At 53.7% G+C, this 20,762-nt stretch overlaps 1 protein-coding gene across 1 annotated transcript in view; it reads right to left on the minus strand.

Annotated features, from left to right (window-relative positions):
• Tmf (TATA element modulatory factor) overlaps positions 1-6,206 on the minus strand; it is a 19,681-nt gene extending 13,475 nt beyond the window's left edge. The window contains exons 1-7 of the mRNA XM_037237907.1: positions 6,149-6,206; positions 4,226-4,373; positions 3,760-3,900; positions 2,740-2,825; positions 1,632-1,810; positions 906-1,067; positions 254-359 (exon numbers count right to left, since the gene is read on the minus strand). Of these exons, the coding sequence (XP_037093802.1) occupies positions 254-359; positions 906-1,067; positions 1,632-1,810; positions 2,740-2,825; positions 3,760-3,900; positions 4,226-4,361 (810 nt within the window). The 5' untranslated portion in view covers positions 4,362-4,373; positions 6,149-6,206. The remainder of the gene's footprint in view (positions 1-253; positions 360-905; positions 1,068-1,631; positions 1,811-2,739; positions 2,826-3,759; positions 3,901-4,225; positions 4,374-6,148) is intronic.
• Between the last annotated feature and the right edge of the window lie 14,556 nt (positions 6,207-20,762).

Below are 20,762 nucleotides of genomic sequence, written 5' to 3' on the forward strand. Positions count from 1 at the left end.
TCCCCCATGATCTCTCTATGTACGGCTGCCAGTACCACCCCACCACCAGCCCTCTCCCTCCCCCACTGACCTCTCTAAGGTAAGGCTGCAGGCCATAACCTCACCACCCCACCACCAGCCCTCCCCTCCCCCACTGACCCCTCTGCGGCGCGGCTGCCGGCGGGTGCGAGCCGTCGCTGCTGGGTGTTTCGGACCGCTCGTGGCCGGCGCCAGGCACGCGCCGTCGACCGGGCGGCGCGCCCGGCTGGCGCGCCTCCGTCTGCGGGCTGGCCAGCACCTCGACGTCCGACGAGGTGGCCGTCTCGATCTCGTCGGCAGACGTGTGACCCGACTCGTGCGGCGACACGCCGCGGCCGCCGCTGCAAACAGAGGTTGGTAAGAGTGCGGTGAGATGGCGGGGCGAGCGCAGTGCCAAGCCGCGGTCACTACCGAGAACGCCGAACTGGGAATAATGCAATGATTGAAGGACTGCAGGATGTCATTCAGCGTGAACTATCTCAGAGGCACCGTTTGCTGCAAACCTGTAGAGCACACCAATGAACATCAGAAAACTTCGCAGTGCGTCGGTACCCCTTGCCTTAACGTATAGAGCATTACTGTCCGCATGCAATATTCCTGATCATGGACGGATTAACTGCCCGAGTAAACCAGTAACTTTGACTTATTCCCAACGGGTTGATTGTGATCCACTTGTCACGCCACCTGCTGGCAGCCTCCCCCCCCCCGGCCTGTTAGACAGCGTGCTTACCGCCGCGATCTGGCCGCCCTGACCGGCCGGGTCCGTCGCTCACCTGTCGGCCGAGCCGGAGCTGGGCTCGGCGGACGTCTCGCGGGGCGGGCTGCCCGAGCCGTGCCGCTCCGGCGCGCCGGGTCCCGGCGGCGGCCCGGCCGGCGCGCCGCCCGACGGCTCCTCCGAGCCCAGGCTGCAGCTCGCCGGCCCGATCGAGTCGTTCGTCACCGTCTCCGCCGATTCGTTGAAGGAGGTAAAGTGCTCCAGTGAGTCGCCGCCGGTCACAACGGGTTCTACTGAGTCGCTGCTCGTAGCAGCCTGCTCCCCGGAGTCGCCGCTGAGGACAGCGGGCCCCACCGAGTCACTGCTGGCGACGGCAGGCTCCGCCGAGTCCGAAGTGGAGCTGACCGGCCCAATCGAGTCGCTGGTCGAGCTGACGGGCCCCGCGGAGTTTTTCGTAGAGCTAGTCAGCTCGACGGAGCCATCTGTTGAGCTCACCGGCTCCACAGAGTCATTTGTGTTGCTAGATCCTTCCACTAAGTCAATGTTTACTAACAGTTCTTCCGAAGAAGGCGCGTTCTCTTGTCTGGCAGTGCTTGGAGACGCCAGAACTTCCACTTCCGGTGACGTCAGATTTCCGACGTCCGGTGACGTCAAAGGCTCAGCGTCCGGTGACGTCAGATTCCCGACGTCCGGCGAAGTCAAGACTCCAGCGCCTGATGACGTCCGATGCCCGCCATCCGGCGACGTCAGAGGCTCGGCGTCCGGTGACGTCAGCGGTGTGACGCCGCAGCCGAGCCGAATGAACGACTCCGACGAGCTGCTGTCGCCGGGCGACTCCGTGACGCGTCCGAAAGGCGCCGCCGCCGTCGTCAGACAGGCGGCGCCACCGTCGGCCGACACCAGCGTGTGGCAGCTGGAGTTGGAGCTGTGCAGACTCTCCGCCGGCGCCTCGCCGCCATCGAGGCCGACGTCGGCCTCGTCCAGCACCTCGATCGACTCGGGCGTGCCGGCGGTGCCGGGCGAGAGCGGCTGCGGCGCGGAGTCGGAGGTGGACGGCGCCACCACCAGCACGCTGCGCTGGAAGCCATCCGGCGAGGGCGAGTCGGCGCGCAGCGCGGCCACGTCGCTGGCCGGGCCGCCGGCCGGCTCACCGCCGCCCTCGTCCCAGCCGACGGCGTCGTCCGCCGACGCGTCCCAGCCATCGCCAGCCGCCGCCGCCGCCGTCTCTGCCCGGGGGGGGGGGGGGGGGCGGGGGAAGGGGTCAGGCCGTGCCTGCCCCGGCCAAACAAGCGTCGCCAGGAAGGCACCACCGTGGCGGAATACGGCTCCTGCAATCGACCGCCCCCGCTGACGGCAGGGTAATGTACGGATCACCCAGGTACGCCGGGAGCCAATGTCGGTGAGGTGAGGTGTCGCACCAAACTGTCCTGATCCGCATACGGGACGGAGACGTCAATCTCAACAGCAGCTCATTGCTAAAACCAAGCTGCCTGGGTCGCACGGGTCGTCCCTGGCAACACACATTCCACCAGCCTATACCCCCCCCCCCCCCCCCCAAAGAGCAGAGCATTCTATGACCACACACCAGACATCACTGGGTTTTACTGTGCGGCTTGGACGTGGTGCTCGCCGCGGACGTGAACAGCGCTAGCTGGGAAAGACGGACACCACCCATAGCTGTAACGGCCGGACGCCACGTGCGCGCGCGCCAGTTCAGGTCAGGGCAAGGCACGTGGCGCGAACTGGCAAGAAGGACGGACACCACCCATAGCTGTAACGGCCGGACGCCACGTGCGCGCGCGCCGGCCCGGGTCAGGGCAAGAAAGGTGACGCGAGCTGGGAAAGACGGACACCACCCATAGCTGTAACGGCCGGACGCCACGTGCACGCGAACCAGCCAGGTCAGGGCAGTGTATCGGGCAGGAGAACTGACAGCGAGGCACCCCCAGACGACACGAGACCGCTCAGCGGCGGCGACGGCCACTGCGGCGCTCACCAAGAGCGGCGAGGCCGTTGGTCTGGCGGGCGGGATCGTGGGGGCCGGACGCGCCAGCCGAGGAGGCCGGCTGACCCTCTACCACCGGCGACTCGCCTGCAACACGACACCACATAAGACGTCATCACCCAGCACAGCACACGGGGCCAACGGGGCCGAGAAGGCCGGCCCGGCGGTGGGCTACGTGGCAGGCGGGGCGCCGGTCAAACGCCAACTTTCTGCGTGCGGCGGACAGCGTTACCGCACGGGAACTTCGGTAACTCAGAACTTCAGGAGCTTCGGCAACTCAGAGCGACACTTCCAGGACTCCGCGAGGCGATGTTGCAAAAAGCACAAACAATGTGAAAGCTCAGCTCAATACTCTCAACATGATGCAATGTACGTTAAAGGAAATGTTTCACATTTGAAGGTACTGAAGTAAGCACCAGATATGATGAAACAAGCTCACTCATAACTCTTGGTACACTTTCCATGTGGAAAAGACTGCTCCAGACAGCACAGTTATCTGTTTAGCAAACATGCCCCTCCATGAGTCACGGTTTGATTATATCATTGTACTTCACACAACATTGACTGAGAGCCAGGCCTTGGTCAGCTGCATGCTGGCTCAAGGTACGAACAGGATTTGAATGACGTTATTATGATGTCATGAGTGCCAAGGTGGCTTTAAAATACTCTCCCCATTTTCGCGGGCGTGTAGCTCAGAAACTGTAGGGGGGGGGGGGGGGCTTAGGTCTTAACAAAGGCAGGGCTGTAAATAGCACTGAAAGGTCTTCAATATGGCTATTTCAGTTCAAAACCCCATAGAAACATGGAGCACTCCCTTTAATTTTAAGTTGCTGAGTCACTTCAGGCATCACAAAAGACTCATGTGACCTAACATCAGCACCCACGCAATCGTCGCTGAACACAATGCTGCAGTGAACATTTGCCACACCACACATCCTCAAGTCAGCTTCCTGGCCATCCCCCATTGATCACCCAGTGTGAGACAGGTGCGTGGGGGCCGATGCGGGACGGGGGCGGTCACCTGACTGGGAGTCCTTCAGCAGGGAGGCGCCGAACGAGCCCCAGAGCGAGCTGGCCGAATGGTCGGACACGGTGGCCACATCGCCGGAGCTGACCGACGACGAGCCCAGACCAAACGCCGAGAAGAAACTGTCCGAGTCCCCTGCCGCCGCCGGCACACCCGACCGTCAGCCGTGCGACAGGCTCACTTCAGTTGCATAATGTGTGCAGAGTGGCATGGATACATCAGTACCATCTGATTGGAAATGCTCAGGTCGATGAGACTCATCAGAGATGATCAAGTTTTGGCTCAATTGCTAGGAGCAACTTCTCCACAAACACAGGAACATGTGTCTAATAACCACAGAGATCCAAAATATTAACTAGACAAATCAGGGCCCCATTTTCCCCAGTAGATAACATTCTAGTGACCATAACAAAGTATGTTCCAGGAATGCCTCTGCCAAGTCAAACTCAAATAGCATTACCTTTGTCTTTGCTGTCACTTTCAGGTCCCTTTTCATCCACAGATTCCAAGTCCAGGGCCTTATCAAAAGTTTTCTGGGCCTCTTTGAGTGCTGACTTTGCCAAACTGGCAAAGCCAGCAGTGTCAAACCAGCTCATCTCTGGTGTTTGCTGAAATGGGCAACATTGTTACACACCATCAAAACAAGCATCTGCAGCATGCATTATATGCTATCATACAATATCACCCTTGTGAACTGAGAAGCATATGTAAACCCACTAAGCACATACTGCAGAGTAGCCTGAACAAAATGTTTTGAGAGCAAAAAGTCAAGCAGGCCTCTACAAGCAACACGCAACTAACAGCTTCTTATCTTCATCAAGGTATCTTGGAGAATAAAACAAGACCCAGGAGGAGCAGACCCAGTTCTGGTGGATTTCTAAATGGTTTGTGACCATGTGACATGACTTTGTGTCACTGAATCAAGTCACAGTGTGATAGTACTTGAATACCTTGAATACTTCTGCATTTACATAAATCTAATACCCATTATTAGGCACTCCCTGCCCCTCTCATCATGGAGAGCAGCCAAAGCCATTAGTTGAATGAATGCTGCAAAATTTACAAACCACTGCTTCCTGAATTAATTTGCATAGGTACTGGGTAGGATAACATGTATCCTGCTTCATCATGCAGCTAACCCAAGTTTACTTAACCCTATAATTCCCACTGAAAACTGGCAATAGGCATGTTTGATCACTGCTAAACAGCACAGAATCTATCTTGTACCATGTGATGTAGGTGCATTGCAGTTTTATTATGGAAGCACAATGTATATCCAGCAGTACTGGTGGGAGCTAAAGTGCACTAAAAATCATTAACTGTAATCCTGGTGTACTATATCACACTTTCCTCTGCATATTTATTTCCTTGCATCAACAATCATCTGAAACTCTTATGTCATGGCTGTCTCAGATCAAATACACATGGCTAATGAGACTGTATGCCTTATATCAGACTTACTCTTGAGCATAAGTAAAAAAACAACTTTATTTTCATCATGTCCAAATCACTGCAGATTTTTCTCTGAAAAGGACATAGCCATAGAAAGGCACATATACTGTTATGTTCATAGTCTGCCAACTTCAATGTAGACTGAGGCCAGCTCACAAACATCTATATCATTACATACACCTGTACATAAACATCTGCATTATTACATAAATAAAAATCCCATGTAAGATATAATGAAGGTCATACAGAGGGTAACCATCAAAACTAATATTGCTGGAATTGAATTCAACAATTAGTGATCATGTAACATCACATCACAGTTCATTCTGCACCATATATGTTTGTTTTGCAAGCTTTAGGAACAATTCAACCTGCCAACAGTTACTGAGGCCCTTGGCTGCAGCTGGCCCTGCCACCTCCAGGCCCATGACCTCAAAGGACTCCCAATTGCTGCAAAGTAAGTCAAAACTATTTCCACATGCACAATCAAGTGAATTTTTCTGGCATGTGAATATCATGTAAACTTTTGTCATGCTTTTCTATGCAATTAAGGATACACTTTGCATCATTTGGACTAACCAAACACCAGGTGACAACCAATGTGGGCTGCAGTAAGCAGAAATAAAAATACAAAATGAGTGCAAATGCATACAACACATAGATAATAAATCAAAGAAATGTAGGCAGTGATCAAAGCTTGTTCCATCTCCCACATATGATCTATGTTCGCATACTTGTCATACTTCTGCATTACCGTAAAATGCATCGATAGACAACTGACAAGGCATTATGATCCAGTCAGGGTTGGCATGCTCGTCCGCGCAATCACAACCCTAATTGTACTCGTTCATACAATTCTCAAAACAATCCATAAATGTGATAGTCAAGTTTGTTTACAGTTGGACTAAAATGATCTCCACGCTTTGCTTACAACATATGTCGTGGAAAACTGGAGCAACCCCCGACCGCCACCTCGCACCACGAGTGAAGTGAAGTAGCAGAGCGATAGCTTGCAAAACAAACCGATTGAGTTCATAGCATGCCATGCCCTAAATACAGTTATTTCGTAGGCGTAGAATTCGATGTATGAAGCGTCAAATACTCATGCTATTTGTATTCCCGATCGGCACTTACCACGTCAATTCGTGCGCTTGGTTTGTCTTGGTGCCATATACGATGCTACCGAAATGCGTCTTTTTATTCCGGTGGATCACCACTGGCGGAGAAAATCCGCTGCAAAGTTGACAAATAAGTTATTTGCTGGACGTCCGTAAGTTTGCACCAGATTCACATTCACATTCAGGCCCATATTCGGAATTCAGCAGACTCCCAGATTGGCCTGAAACATTGTATAGAGACGCAGTTTGGTAGATGTGTACGCATTTGCATGTTCCGCTGATCGGGAGGGTGGTGATTGGGGGAAATTTTGAGAATCATCGCCTCGTCCAAAGGCGTTACGCTGTTGCCGGGACACTGTATTTTCACTTGCCGGGCCAATCCAATCGCTAAGAAGCTTTCCACGTTGCTTCGATCTCTTTGCATTTTCTCGTAGGACCCTACGTTGCTGTTGGGACACTACCTGCTAACATGCCTGAGCGTTCTTGATCGATCAACAAGGGGGCAAACTGACCCATCTTTTGAGGCGGGGCAAAAGCGTCTTTGCCCCCCCCCCCCCTCTTAATTTCAGGTGGCCCAACATGGGCCCCGGAGTATGTGGTAGCACTTGTTTATTGTGTTACCAAAACAAGCGTAGACGGCCGATATCTGGTCAAGAAAGGGTCCATCTCAAGCGGAAGAAAATTGTTTCGTGTCCGTGAAGGGCCCATCTAAATATGGAAATACCCCATTTCCAAGCGGAAAAACACATCTCAAAGAAACGCTCGCTCACGTCACTTACAGGCACGGTAGGGGCCTCTTTCTGGCCTGGAAAGGGCTTATTGTAAGGTCAACAAGGGCCCACTTCAGGTTGGTAAAAGGGCCCGTCGCATGCTCAGAGAGGGTCCTCTGCGCCCCTCTGTCTGAAAATGGTCCAACATAAACTTACAAACTACTCGTCTCAAGTCAGGTAGGGACCCAGAAAAAACTGAAAAGTGGAGAACATTAGGCTTGGCAAAAGCCTCTCTCACTCTTGGGCCTGGGAAGAGCCCATCTCTGGTCTGGAGTGGGCCCATCGTAGCCCCAGAAAACCAGTGGTGGTGTATCCGCCGGGTAAACTGTCCCCATGCATGAGGCAAGGTCCAAAACTATCTTTTTCTCCAATATTTCTCGCCTATATTAGGTCCCACAAGCCCCATCTTACCAGGGGAAATGCCAAAGTTTTCATACAAGGGGTGAGAGCGGCACACAGCTGGATAAAGGTCTCCCAGTAAAAAGGCTCCCCCAAAATCGTCAGACTTGGTCCATTTTATTTCGAAGGCCCTGATTTTCTTCATTTGTCATCATCATGCCGACGAATACGTTCGTTGGGGGGGGGGGGGGGGGGCAGTGGATTGAATATTAAGGAAACTTCCCCTTATCTTTCGTGGACAGGGAGCCTCGTAAGTAGAACACTAGGGAGTCTCACTGCCTTTCCTCGCCAGGGGTTGAAAGGATTTCCGTTCAACCCGCCACCCGGAGTACCTGCCGGATACTTTTCAGGAGACACGGTAGTCGGGGCCCCTGGTCGATCAGCAGAGCAGCAGAGAGATGCATTATGCATTGATCCTCTCCCTGACACGGAAGGCCCTCAGACCGGAGCAGTTGATCCTGGATCGATGCAGGGGGCCTCATTGATCCTAAAGCATCACTTACCGACACAGGAGGTCGAATAATTGGCACGTCCCCCCCCCCCCCTTAGCTTCCGAGGGACACTTCGGGCCCCTCGGGACCTACGATTAAGGGCCCGAAGGGTCCGAAGCGCCGGCCGAAGGTCGTATCAAGGGGGCCCGCTTGCAGGGCCTGGTACTCCAATGCGCGTTGATCAGGGCCCCTGAGCTCATAAGGGCCTATATATTGATCAGGCACCAGCGGTAACCCGCAGTCATCTCCATGGCAGCATGGGCCTAAGGACCCATTTCCCAAGCAGGGACAAAGCAGGAGCCAGTGATTTACATTGATCGGGACTCCACAGAGCCTGAAAGCGGCCCTGTGCTGGCAGGGGGCCCCAAGTCGGCCAGAGGCGGTGTTTGAGAAGGCCCGTAAAGCCCGGAGGGCCCACCGGGTCCGACGAACAAGGGCTCGATCGAAGGGTCTGGGGCACCAGGGGCTGGTCGGAGTCTTATTCAGGGGCCCCTGCCTGCGGGCTCGGACGCTCAAATGACAGTCAGTGGTCGGACCTTTTGTACCTATCAGGGACACCCTGAGTCGATATGGGTCTGCAGGTCGGTCAGGCACCACCAGTACCGCACAGCCTGCTCCGTATCGGTATGGGCTTGAGGGCCCACTTTCCAATCATCTACAAAGCTGGGGCCAGTGATTTACATTGATCGGTGCCCATATATCTGTCAGGGGCTCACAGCGCCTAACAGGGGATGCCGTGCTCGCAAGGGGCCTCGAGGCGGCCAGGGGCAGTGTCCGATAAGGCCCGAAGAGGGACCCAAACGGCCCAACGGAACATACTATCAAAGGCCCGGTTGGGGGGTTTGGGGGCCCGAAGGATTGGCTGTAGGTAACATAAAGAATCGCGGCCCGTAGGGTCGTGACCTGAGGCCTCCTTGTGCCGTTTGAGGGCCTCCTGAGACAATGCGGGTGTCTAACTCGGCCAGGGACACGGACACCGAACGGTTGGCTCCCTGTCAGTCCGGACCATGGGGGCCCATTTTCCAAGCAGGAGCAGGACCGGGGGCTACAATTTGCATTGGTCTGGGTCCCTCAGACAGTGGGTGGGGCCCTTTTGTCGGTCAGAGCCCACAGTGCATAACAAGAGGTTATGCGTCGGCTAGTGGCCCTAGTCGGTGACGCAATTTGTTTGAAGAAGTCCGAGGAGGGGCTGGAGGGCCCCTCGTGACCAAAAATCAAGGGCTAGATTGTACTCGAAGCCGGTCCCCGCCCGTAGCGCTATTACCTAAAATGTCAGTCAGAGGGCTTCTGTTAGGGCCATCTTACTGGAGTTCTCTATCTCTGTCATAAATGGCCTCGACACAAAGAGTCGGCTCCATGCATCTGTGAGCCCCTGAGATCCATTTCCCGAGTCAGCCAGGGGTGGTATTTGAAGGGGCCCGAAAAGGAGCCGAAGGGTCTCTTAAGATAAAAAATAAAATGCCCGATTCGAAGGCTACACGGCCCAAAGGGCTTGCTGCAGGTCACACTAAGGACTCCGCCCGTAGAGCCGTGATCTTAAACGTCGGTTGGAGAACCCCTTGCACCAGTTGGGAAGCCCTGAGAGAGAGAAAACTAGGGGCCCATTTCCCAAGCATGGACACGGCCGGGCGTGCGATTTATATTGATCAGGGCCTCTGTTACAATGCGGGCTCCTGTATCGTCTAGAGGCCCACAGTGCCAAACAAAGCATTCTGTGTCAACAAGGGGGCTCGGGTCGATCAGAGGAAGACGTGCTCAACAAGGGCGGTGACGGGACCCAGAATGACAGAGGTCTCTTGCCTTCGTCTGGGCCCTCTGACAATGAAAAGAAACAAGATAGTTTAGGATGACTGTTCACATTGAGGCAATGGAAGGGTCCTATACCAGTCAGGGCCCCCCGTACCGAACGTTGGAGTCTCCAGATCGGTCAGGGAAACCCACCGCGTGTCGCCAGAATGGCAAGCGGAAGACGCTGCGAGGTGAGACGCAGTGGTCCTTCAGCCCCTGGCTGGGAACTATAATGTGCCCTTTGTGTTTTACTTAAGGGGCTCATTTCTGGAAAGAAATCATGGGTCTCATTGATGTTGAATAAAGTGTATATATTGTATTGGAAATGAGGTAAAAAAAAACAACGAGGCCACCGCCCGTTCGCCTGGGAACGTTTATTCTTTTACAGAATCGACTAGTGAGACTAATTATCAAAAGTTTTCAGTCTGCGCGCCCGCAATGGCGGACACAAGGACAGCGGTAGATTGCGTGGCAGTGTCCGTTTAACCGAACGGCGTCGGCCACCGCAAGTAACACCAGGCGGCGGGTGCCGCGCGCGCGAGAGCGACCGTCGTGGAACAGTACTTCCGAATATCTTAGACAATTTATTCGTGCCCTTCAAAGAACAGGTTGGGCGTATCTTTTTCAAGTTTGATGCTGTCTTCTTGTCAGATTAGCAGTTACTGCAACACAAAAAATAGAGATTCTTCCTTTCCTCCTCCAGTTCTATCACCAGATTCCAACACCACTTTGTGGTGCTGTAAAGGCCAATCCGTTCAATCCGTCAATCTAAAAATCGCACAGGTGAAATATACGTCCAGCTACATTCCAAATGTACTGTTTGACATCCCGAAAGCGTTGAAAGGTGCGTCTGTAAAATATGTCATCATTTTTGTCCACTGGTTAGCGACGGCTCAGTGTTCATCACGAGGACAGTGCTGTGTGACCCACGGAGACTGCAATGCCTGGCGTCAAGGCTGTTATCGCTAAGAATTGCGAGCGCGCAAGCTGGAAACTATGTTACACAATATTTTATCACTAAACAATTCTGACCCCATGTTGAACATTTCCAGACAGACATCGTCTGGGTACGTTAATGCAAATTGCTGAACCATTTGGATCTACATTTACGGGGCCCTTAATATCTCTGTACAGCTCATATAATGATTCTTACAAGGCTTCGAGTTCTTTTGACTTAGGAGGGGTCCACTGGAAAATTATAAAACGAAGGGCGCTGGATATTTATTTCATGCAGTTGTTTAAAGCATGATTTCTTCAGCTGATGACGGCATAGCATTCCGGCGGAATTGATCTCGCGGTAGCTCTTGGTTTCTTTTCCAGTTACACAAGGTAAAAATGAAAAGATAAAGCAAGTCTTCATTAAAAATGGGCCATATTCGCCAATTCTCTTTTGGGAGCCTCTTCGCTATCAGGGGCCTTTTGTTAACCTCGTGCCCCTCCCTTGCCAAGGCTCCAGCTGCACGCCTGTTCTGAAATATAGGACCCCATGGGTTTGGGAGAGGCTTTTCGTTAAGTTAAGTTTTTGTCCAACCCCCCCCCTCCCAAATTTCGATACGGCACCCCTGTTCCCGATTGTCAGAAGCTCACTATGGTGCCTTGGTGCCTTAGCCTTAGAGCAGCAATTGAATATGCGCCGATAAATTTATACGTGCAATTGTCAAACATAAGCTCACGTTACGCCAACATTGTGTTGCATCATGTCTGTTGATTATTGAATTCGTGACACCTTTTATACTTGTGTTGAATGGCAGGATATTTTGTACTCCTTCATAACACAGAAGGCAGGAACTCTGCATTAGTTATCAGCCATCAGCTGATTCCACCAATCACCCGGATGACTGCAACTACGCTACGAATCAAGTTCGTGTTTGATTTGAGTGACATTCAGCAACCAACCTTAGTTTATTTTACCATATTTCAAAAAGGGCTTGGCCTCGAAATGGTAGGATTTATATGATGTGGAAAAATGAATAGGTTTCATGTATGTGCATACGTAGCACACCTAGTTTTTTAGGCCTGCACACAGTGAGATGGGCTCCCATATGAAAATAATGTTCTAAGAATCTTAAAATTCGGCCACATCCTGGATCCGCCCCTGGTTTGAGTGCGTGTAGTACAAGACGCTGCAACACGTCACATTCGCGATACCACTCGATGCAGCTAACGTGACAGGGCCGTGGTTCCCGAAATGAGTTGGCGGTGCAACTGAGCAGTTCAAATGTACGAGACCCATCTCAAAAGGACGCCACCTAGCGGTTTTCCGAGGGTTTGTCCACTTTTTTCTTAAAGTTGGGTGCATCATGGGTGGGGGTCCTGAATGTGACCTGCAGCTCACCATCCGAACCATTCAGCACTCAAATCGGGCGCTTGATCTTTGGTCGTGAGAGACCCTTCGTGCCCTCTTTAGGCCCCCTCAAACACCGCTCCGACTCCAGGCCTCTTGCCGCTTCAGGACCCCTGTTAGGCGCTGTGGCCCTCGACGGACACAAAAGCCCCTCATCGTGTTAGACACCTCAAACAATGCAAATCACGGGCCCCAGCCTCGTTCCTGCCTGGGAAATAGACCTTAAGGGCTCCAACGAGCATGGAGCCGACTGTTCGGTATTCGTGGTCTCTGACCGACTTAGATACCCGCATTGCCTCATGGGATCCTCAAATGATGCAAGAAAACTTCTGGCTGACATTCCAGGTCATGAACCTGCTGGCCACGATTCTTTAAAGACCTTCAGCCAGGCCATGGGGGCCTGATGCCATCCAAACGGGCCTTTGATCGCCGATTCCGGCGGGCCCTTTTCGGGCCACATCGAACACTTCCCTTGGTCGGGCAGAGCCCTTTCGAGCACGAGACTCTCTGCTAGGCGCTGTGGGCCGTTGACAGATACAAGACCGCCGGCCAGTGTAAAGCACTCTCGCTGCTGGGGAAGTCGGCCGCCAGGCCATACCAAGGCGAAGGCGAATGCACGGTACTGGTGGTGCCTGACCGACGTATAGGGCCGTTTTAACGCAGGGATACTCCATCGGCGCAAAGGGCCCTCTGACTGTTATTTGAGGGTCTGTCCCCGCAGGCCGGGCCACTAAATAAGACTCCGACTAGCCCCTCGTGCCCTTGACCAGTAGCGCAGGCGGGGGAAGGGGGGCACAGGGGGTAGGTACCCTCTTAGGTTCGGAGAGGCTCAAACAGTACCTTGGAACCTACGATTAAGGACCATCTTTAAGGGCCCGAAGGGCCCAAAAAACCGGCCCGAGGTCGCATTCAGGGGCTCCGGCCCGCGGGGCGGGCACCCCAATGCCAGCTAGAGAGTCCGTGCACTGATCAGGGGTCCACGGTCGGCTAAGTGGCGGCATGGCCATAAGGGCCCATTTTTCAAGCAGGGACAAAGCCGGAGCCAGCGATTTACGTTGTTCGTGGCCCTTTGACGCGAGGGGCCCCGGGTCGGCCAGAGGCAGTGTTTGGGGAGGCCCGAAAAGCCTAGAAGGCCCTCCGGTCCGACGATCAGGGGCTCGATTAGAGTGTCTAACGGTGCAAAGGGCTGGTCGGTGTCTTATTCAGGGGTCTCGGCCGGAGAAGACGGGCCCTTAAATAACGGTCAGAGAGCCTTTGCGCCTATCGGGTACCTCCTGAGTTGATTTGGGCCCATATGTCGGACAGGTACCACCGGTACTGCACAGTCGGCTCCATATCGGTGTGGGCCTGAGGACCCTTTTCCCAACCAGCTATAAAGCGGGGCAAGTAAAGCCTTGTATCTGTCAGTGACCCACAGCACCGAACACAGGGTTCCATGCTCACAAGGGCCCGAGTCGACCAAGGGAAGTATTCGATAAGACCCGAGGGGGGGGGGGGGGCGGACGACCCAACATAGTCGACAATTAGAGGCCCGATTGGAGGGCATCAGGCCCCGAAGGACTGACTTGAGGTCTTGTAAAGCCTCGTGGCCCGTAGGGTCGTGGTCTGAAATACCAGTTACAGGTTGTCTTGCGCCGTTTGATGAACCACTGAGACAATGCGGGTGTCTAAGTCGGTCAGAGACCACGGACACCGAGCAGTCTGCTCCATGTTCGTCCGAGCCCTTAAGACCCATTTCCCACGCAGATGTAGTCGGTATATCGTTTGCATGTCTAGTTTCATTTAGTGCTCGTTTGTCGCTTGTTGAGTCACTTAGTTTGCTATTATCTTGAGGTCTAATTTAGTGTTAGTCAATCCATGTTATTTTCGTATTCATTTTGTATTGCTAATTTTCGTCTCTGTTCTGTCGGTTTCCGCTCTGTTTAGTTCTAGGTCTAGTCTGTCCATTTCCGAGGCTTCGTTGTTTTCCCGTCAGCGCCCACGAGGAGTTGAGGCACGGTGTTGGCGGTGGGTGGTCGTGAAATATAATGCACCTGAAACCTCGGTGTCTTCGACGTGGTGGCCGTCTACAACTGGTGGCAGCGGTGGGATGGAGGGCCCACGCCGCGACTACTGCTGCGTCGACGAGGTTTTCGCGCTCATTCGCCTGCCCGGTGACGCCTGTCTTATCTGGGGTCGCTGAGCGCGCCGTTACGACCGCCCGCCGCCACCCGCCCGCCGGCCGGCCGAGTGACCTCCGGCCGGGTCAGTCTGGCTGCCACCTTCGAGACGGCTGCTGCAGGGTTGAGAGGTGCTTTCGGTGCCAAGACCGTGACAGAGCATCACCTCGCCTTGTGTGAGTTGACGCTTAGTGTGGGCGAGAATCTCGATGCGTTTGTCATCAGATTTAGAAGGCTAATGGCTATGGCTTTCCCTACCTTCACCGATACAGGTTCACTGATGTTCAGCCATTTCCTGGCCACCTTGCCCACTGACTTACATGCCGCTGTTATTGCGGACGGTATTTCGTCCTTTGACGGCGCCATCACTAAAGTGCATGACCTGATTGCTTCACAGGCATATCTGAAGCAGTATCAGCCCAGTGTCCGCCGTCCCGACTCTGACGGTGAACTGGCTGTGTTGACGAGGAAGGTGATGAGCTTAGAGGCCGCAGTTCAGGCAGCCTCTCGTCCCGGTGGCACTTCTGCCGGTGAGAGAAACCGCGGCTCGCGGTTACGTCTGTGCTGCGGTGGGCAGAATCATGTCCGCGATCGCTGCAGAATGCGGAACCGGGAGTGCTCCAAATGTCACTCAGCTGGCCACTTGGCCGTGATGTGCCTCCAGACATGTCCTGAGCAGTCTTTTTCGCAGGGAAACGAGTTGGGGTCCGGCCGCCGAGAGAGCATTCTCCAGCGAAGCGTTCCACCACCGAGCAGCCGGACCGCTCAAACTCCGATGGCGTTCAGTCTGAGTCGCCATCGAATGTTGCACCGTACCATTTTTTGTTTCTGATGTCACTGACGCGCCTTGTTTGCTCGGTGTTGATGTTTTGCAGCATTGCCCCTGTGCTATTGATTTGCGTGCCAAACGGCTTTTTGTTTTCCCCGTCGAGGCCGTTCGTTCAGTGTCCGTTCACGCTGTGACGATCGGCGACGTTTTTTTTAGTGCTGACCCGAGTCGTCTTTCCTGGCACCTGAGGTTATTTTAAAAGGTTTTGTGCAGAATAGTTTCTACAATGGCCCTGCTCTCGTCGAACCCGTTGATGAACTGAATGGTTTGTTGGTCATCAGTGCACTCGTGACTGTCGCTGGGTCCAGATTGCCATTTGTTGTGCGAAATGTGACGACTGAACCCATTACTATTCCCAACAAGCGTGCCCTGGCCAGAGGTTGGCTTTGCCGACCAGCCACACAGTTCGAGGGATGAGAATGAGCAAGCTGTCAAACTGCGGTCTGACCAGTCTGGTTCCGACCTGTTAGGGTCGCTACTTAGGTCGCTAGTTAGGGTCGCTAGTTAGGGTCGCTACTCGAACGACACACTGACATGTTTGACGGACATATCGGATTTGCGGATTTGGTCACCCATGAGATTGATACTTGTGATCACCCTCCCATCGTCCCCCCCCCCCCAGGCGTGTTCCACCCCACCTGACGGACGAACTGCATTCTCAGCTCCGCGAGCTAGTCAGTCAAGGTATTTTGGAGGACTCTGATGGTGCATGGTCGTCCCCAACCAGTCTGATGGGGAAGAAATCTGGTGCATACAGACTGGTGGCTGATTGGCGCCGCCTGAACGCCGTGTCAAGGTTACCAGTACATCACATACCGAGAGTTGATGATTCGCTTGAGGCATTGGCTGGCTCTGACACGTTCTGCCAGTTGGACATGAACAGCGCATATTTTCAGGGTGGCCGTGGATCCCTAAGGACAGGGACAAAACTACCATTACCACACCGTTCGTACGTATCGTTATACTCGCATGGTTGTTGGTTTGGCTGGGGCACCTGCAACCTGTGCCCGTCTTCTCCAGATTGTTTTGGGAGATGTGTCCCCCCCGAGACCGCGTTCATTGTTTTGACGATATCATTGTGCATGGCTGTGGATTTGATGACGTCATTACCAAACTCGGCACGGTTCAGCAACGTTTTGAGAGTTCTGGCCTGACCCTGAACCTACAGAAATGCTCATTTTTCACCAAAAATGGGAATTTCTTGGGACATGTAGTGTCCGCTAATGGTGTGTCCACTGACCCGGAGAAAGTCCAAAAGGCAGTGGACTGGCCCTGCCTGAGGACACAGAAGGGACTAAGCAGTTTCCTTGGGCTGGCTTCCTATTTTCGCAAGTTCGTACGAAGTTTCGCTGAGATCGCTGCCCCCCTGTTCCACTTGACCCAAAAAGACATAACGTTCGCGTGGACTGAGAAAACGCAAAGCGCGTTTGACATGCTGAAGCGAGCGCTGCCGAGTGCGCCTGTTGTGTCATTTCCGAGTTTTTCGGCTAGTGCCGCAAGGTTCCGTCTCGATACTGACGAATCTGACCTGGGAATCGGGGCGACTCTTTTTCAGGAGCAGGGCGGTGAGGACCGTGTGATTGCCTATGCCTCTCAGAAACTGAGCAAATCGCAGCGCAATTACGGCGCAGCCCGCAAAGAGCTTTTGGCGTGTGTCGTGTTTGTCAAACATTTCAGGCATTATTTGATTGGGGAACGTTTCGACCTGCGCACAGACCATGCCAGCTTGCGTTGGCTCCTGACATTTAAAAACCCTACTGGAATTTTGGCGAGATGGCTTGAAATACCTTCTGCATTTGATTTTGACGTAGCGTTCAGACCTGGTGTTGAGAATGTCCCTGCCGATGTGATGAGCCGATGTCCCCAAATAACGTGTGACGCCGAAACCCAGACTGATGAACATATGTGTACAGTGTCTGCGAATTCCTGGTCTAACAGTTTCCTGCGACACGAGCAGGATCAGGATTCTGCGATTTCTGAGATTGAGAAACATTTATCTCTGGGCAAGAGACCCAGATCCTCTTCTGTAGACACTGAGTCGATTCCACTTTTGCGCCAATGGCACCGTCTGAGACTTATCGATGGTGTTGTCTCCCGCTGCTATCGGATTTGCGCTGGTGGTGAGACCAGATACAGCTGGTTGTCCCAAAACAGCTGATACCTGGTGTGCTGACGTCACTACATGCCGGCCCTGCTGGTGGCCATTTTGGCTCAGAGTCGCGCGAGTTTTGGTGGTGCGGGATGGAGGCTGCCATCAAGGATGTTTGCGGCCGGTGTGAGAAGTGCAAGACGCGAGCTACTCCTATTCCGCGCCCAAGGGCTTCAATGGGTGAACTGCTTGCCGATGAGCCTTTTGCGACTGTGTCTATCGATTTTCTATGTGGCCTGCGCACGACGGCCCGTGGAAAGCAAGCATCTTCTGGTGGTCTGTGATCATTTTACTCGCTAGTGTGAAGTGTTTCCGGTTCCCCGGCATGACCTGCCGCCACTGTTGCTGGTGTGATTGTCAACCAATTTATCGCGCGTTTCGGATGCCCCCGCCGCATTCATTCAGACAATGCTGCGAATTTCTCTGGCACTCTTCTGGCTGAGGTTTGTCGATTGCTGGGTGTTGAGAAAACGCATTGCTCTGCTTTCCATCCTGAGGGGATTCAAAGTGCGAGAGAATGATGCGAACGATACTGGACATGTTGGCAAAGTACTTGGACGAGAACCATGGCGACTGGGACGCTCACTTACCTCTGCTCATGCTCGGATACAGAGCCAAGGTACATTCTTCACTGCGAATCCAGACACCATCTGCTGTCCCCAAATGCGCCACGATTTCTGAGTATCTGACCGGACTCGCAGAGTGGATCAGACTGTCTCACAAGTTTGCGCTGCAGGCCTCAAACAAGCGTCATGCGCGCAACAAGAGGTTGTTTGACAAGAAGCTGACCATGTACCACTTTCAGGCTGGTTACGCAGTGTATCTTTTCAAGGGTCTAGCTCAGCGAGGCCAGTACTACAAGTTTGTCAGGCCATGGAAGCCTGCGGTGGTTATGGCTAAGCTGTCTGACCTCAATTACAGGGTGAGTGTGTTGGGAGGGAAGAAGTCTGTCGTTGTTCACCACAATAGACTGAAACCTCGTTCCGATGACCCCTCAGCGCCTGTCGCAGGCCCAGACATGACGATTCCCGGCTCGGCGTTATCTGCGGACCCCGAGGCTGGAGATCAGCCTTCACCCCGATCACCTCAGCCACCAGATGGCGCGTCACCGGAGGGCGAGTCGTACTTGTCGCCGTTTGCTCGTGACACATTTCCAGCCGGCGAGGTTCCGCCAGAGGTGCAGGATTTATCCGCTGCGGTTCCGGAGGGACGTGTGTGTGAGCACACCCCTGATGGGCTTGATGTTCCTGTTTCTGCTCCGGATGGTGGAGATGGACCACTGACCGGACCTGTGTTGGTGCCTGATGGGCCCGTGACCGCTCCTGTGTTGGTCCCTGATGTGTCTCCGATGGCCCCTGCTCCTGTGCCAGCCCCCCGGCGCTCTGACAGGGCTTCTAGGCCGCCGCGTCACTATTGTCCGAGTTAAGTCGTTACTTAAGATTTGCTTAAGTTTGGCTAAATGTGGCTAAAATGCAATGGAAACGAATGAAATGCAATGGGATTATATCAGGACAAAATGTACCGTCTGGGTGTTATTCTGGCGTCGTATTTGGCAATGTCTTCGCAGGCCTACCGGTGTAGCGCTACCGGTTGGTGTGTCCTGTTAACGGGACGGTGCAGATGGGCATGGCATGTCATTGGAGTGCTGCTCACTGACTTCACGAACCCTGTTTCCCAGTACCCCAGTCATGCCTCAAGCTGAAGCTGTTCTTTATTATTCCAGTTAGTGAAGCTGAAAACTACATCGCGCGCGGCCCAAGGATTGCGTGTGATGTGGGTTAACTTATCCCGAACTGTGGGCTGCGTGTGCTGCGTATGTCGTGTGTTTTACCTAGCGTTCGCCAGATGGGTCGTCGCTGCGGCCGAGCTCCGTGGCCGTGATGTCCGCGGCGGGCTCCGTGGCCGAGCCCGGTGGCTGTGCTCCGCGGCCGAGCTCTTCGGCCGAGATATATGCGGACGAGCTCTGCGGCCAAGCTCTGCTTCGGTGTTCCGCGGCCGAGCTCCGCGTCGGTGTTCTGCGGCCGTGCTCTGCGATCGTACGCTGCGACAGAAGATTGCATAGTGAAGTCTCTTTTGTTAACAGGGTCGGGTGTAGTAGGTGTATCGCTCGCATGTCTAGTTTGATTTAGCGCTCGTTTCTCGTTTGTGAGTTACTTAGTTTGTTATTATCTTGAGGTCTAATTTAGTGTTTGTCAGTCCATGCTATTTTCGTATTCATTTTGCATTGCTAATTTTAGTCTGTTCTGTCGGTTTCCGCTCTGTTTAATTCTATGTCTAGTCTGTCCATTTCTGAGGTTTCGTTATTTCCCGTCAGCGTCCACGAGGAGTTGATGCGCGGTGTTGGCGATGGGCGGTCGTGAAATATAGTGCACCTGAAACCTCGGTGTCTTCGACGTGGCGGCCTTCTACACAGGAACGAGACCGAGGCCCGCGATTTACGATTCTCGGTGTCCCTTACACAGTGAGGGCTACTGCGTCGGTCAGGGGCCAGTGCCTGACAGGGGTCCTGTGGTGGCAAGTGACCCCGAGTCGGAGCGGTGTTTGAGGGAGACCGAAGAGAGGACAAATGTTCTCTCGAGACCAGTGATCAAGAGCCCAATTGGATGGCCGAGAGGTCTGATGGGCTGGTTGTAGGTCACATTAAGGACCCCTGCCCCTAGGGCCGTGATCCCAAATGGGTCAAATGGAAATCTCGGGCACCGATAGGGACCCCTGAGACAGAGCGTTCCTCTATTTCGGGCAGAGATCACGAACAACGGCCAATCGGCTCCGCGTCGTGCTGAGCTCTGGGGCCTATTTCCCAAGAACGAACAATGCCGGGCGCGCGATTTACATTGGTCGTGACTCCTGTGTCGTTCAAGGACCAAGAGTGCCTAGCAGAGTATTCTGTGTCGACAGTGGGCCTCGAATTGGTCAGAGGAAGCATTGCCGAACAAGGACGGGGACGGGAGCCCGAATGGCAGAGGGTCTCTTGTGTTGGTCCAGACACTCTGACAACTGAGGGAAACATAAGAACTTACTATTAGTTCTCACCTTAAGGCAATAGAAGGGTCCTGTGCCAGTTAGGGACCCAGTACCGAACGGCGAGTCCTCCAACCCAACTCTAGCATGGGTCTAATGAGCCGAACTGAAGTCTATGTGCCAATTATTTGACTACCTTCGGCGATCAGGGATGTTGTGACATCAGTGAGGGCTCATGCGGCGAGCCTGGGCCAACTGCGCCGGTCAAGAGGCCTCCTGTGTCAGGGAGGGGAACAATAAGATAAGATATATCCCTCTAAGAGTCGCCGGATTGGCCAGGAAATCCTGCCAGCGGCGCCAGAATGATGACTGGACGGCGCACCACGTTGGGACAGACTGACCCTTCAACCCTTGACCGGGAACAACAATGTGGCCCGTAGTGTTCTACTCAACGGACCCCTTCACCAGAAAGAAATAGCGGGTTTCATAAGTATTGAATGAAAAGAGACGAAATTAGCTTGAAAACGCACAAGGCCA

This window comes from Pollicipes pollicipes, unplaced genomic scaffold, assembly GCF_011947565.3.
Source record: "Pollicipes pollicipes isolate AB1234 unplaced genomic scaffold, Ppol_2.1 Scaffold_7262;HRSCAF=8765_pilon_pilon_pilon, whole genome shotgun sequence".
NCBI classification, from domain to species: Eukaryota; Metazoa; Arthropoda; class Thecostraca; order Pollicipedomorpha; family Pollicipedidae; genus Pollicipes; species Pollicipes pollicipes.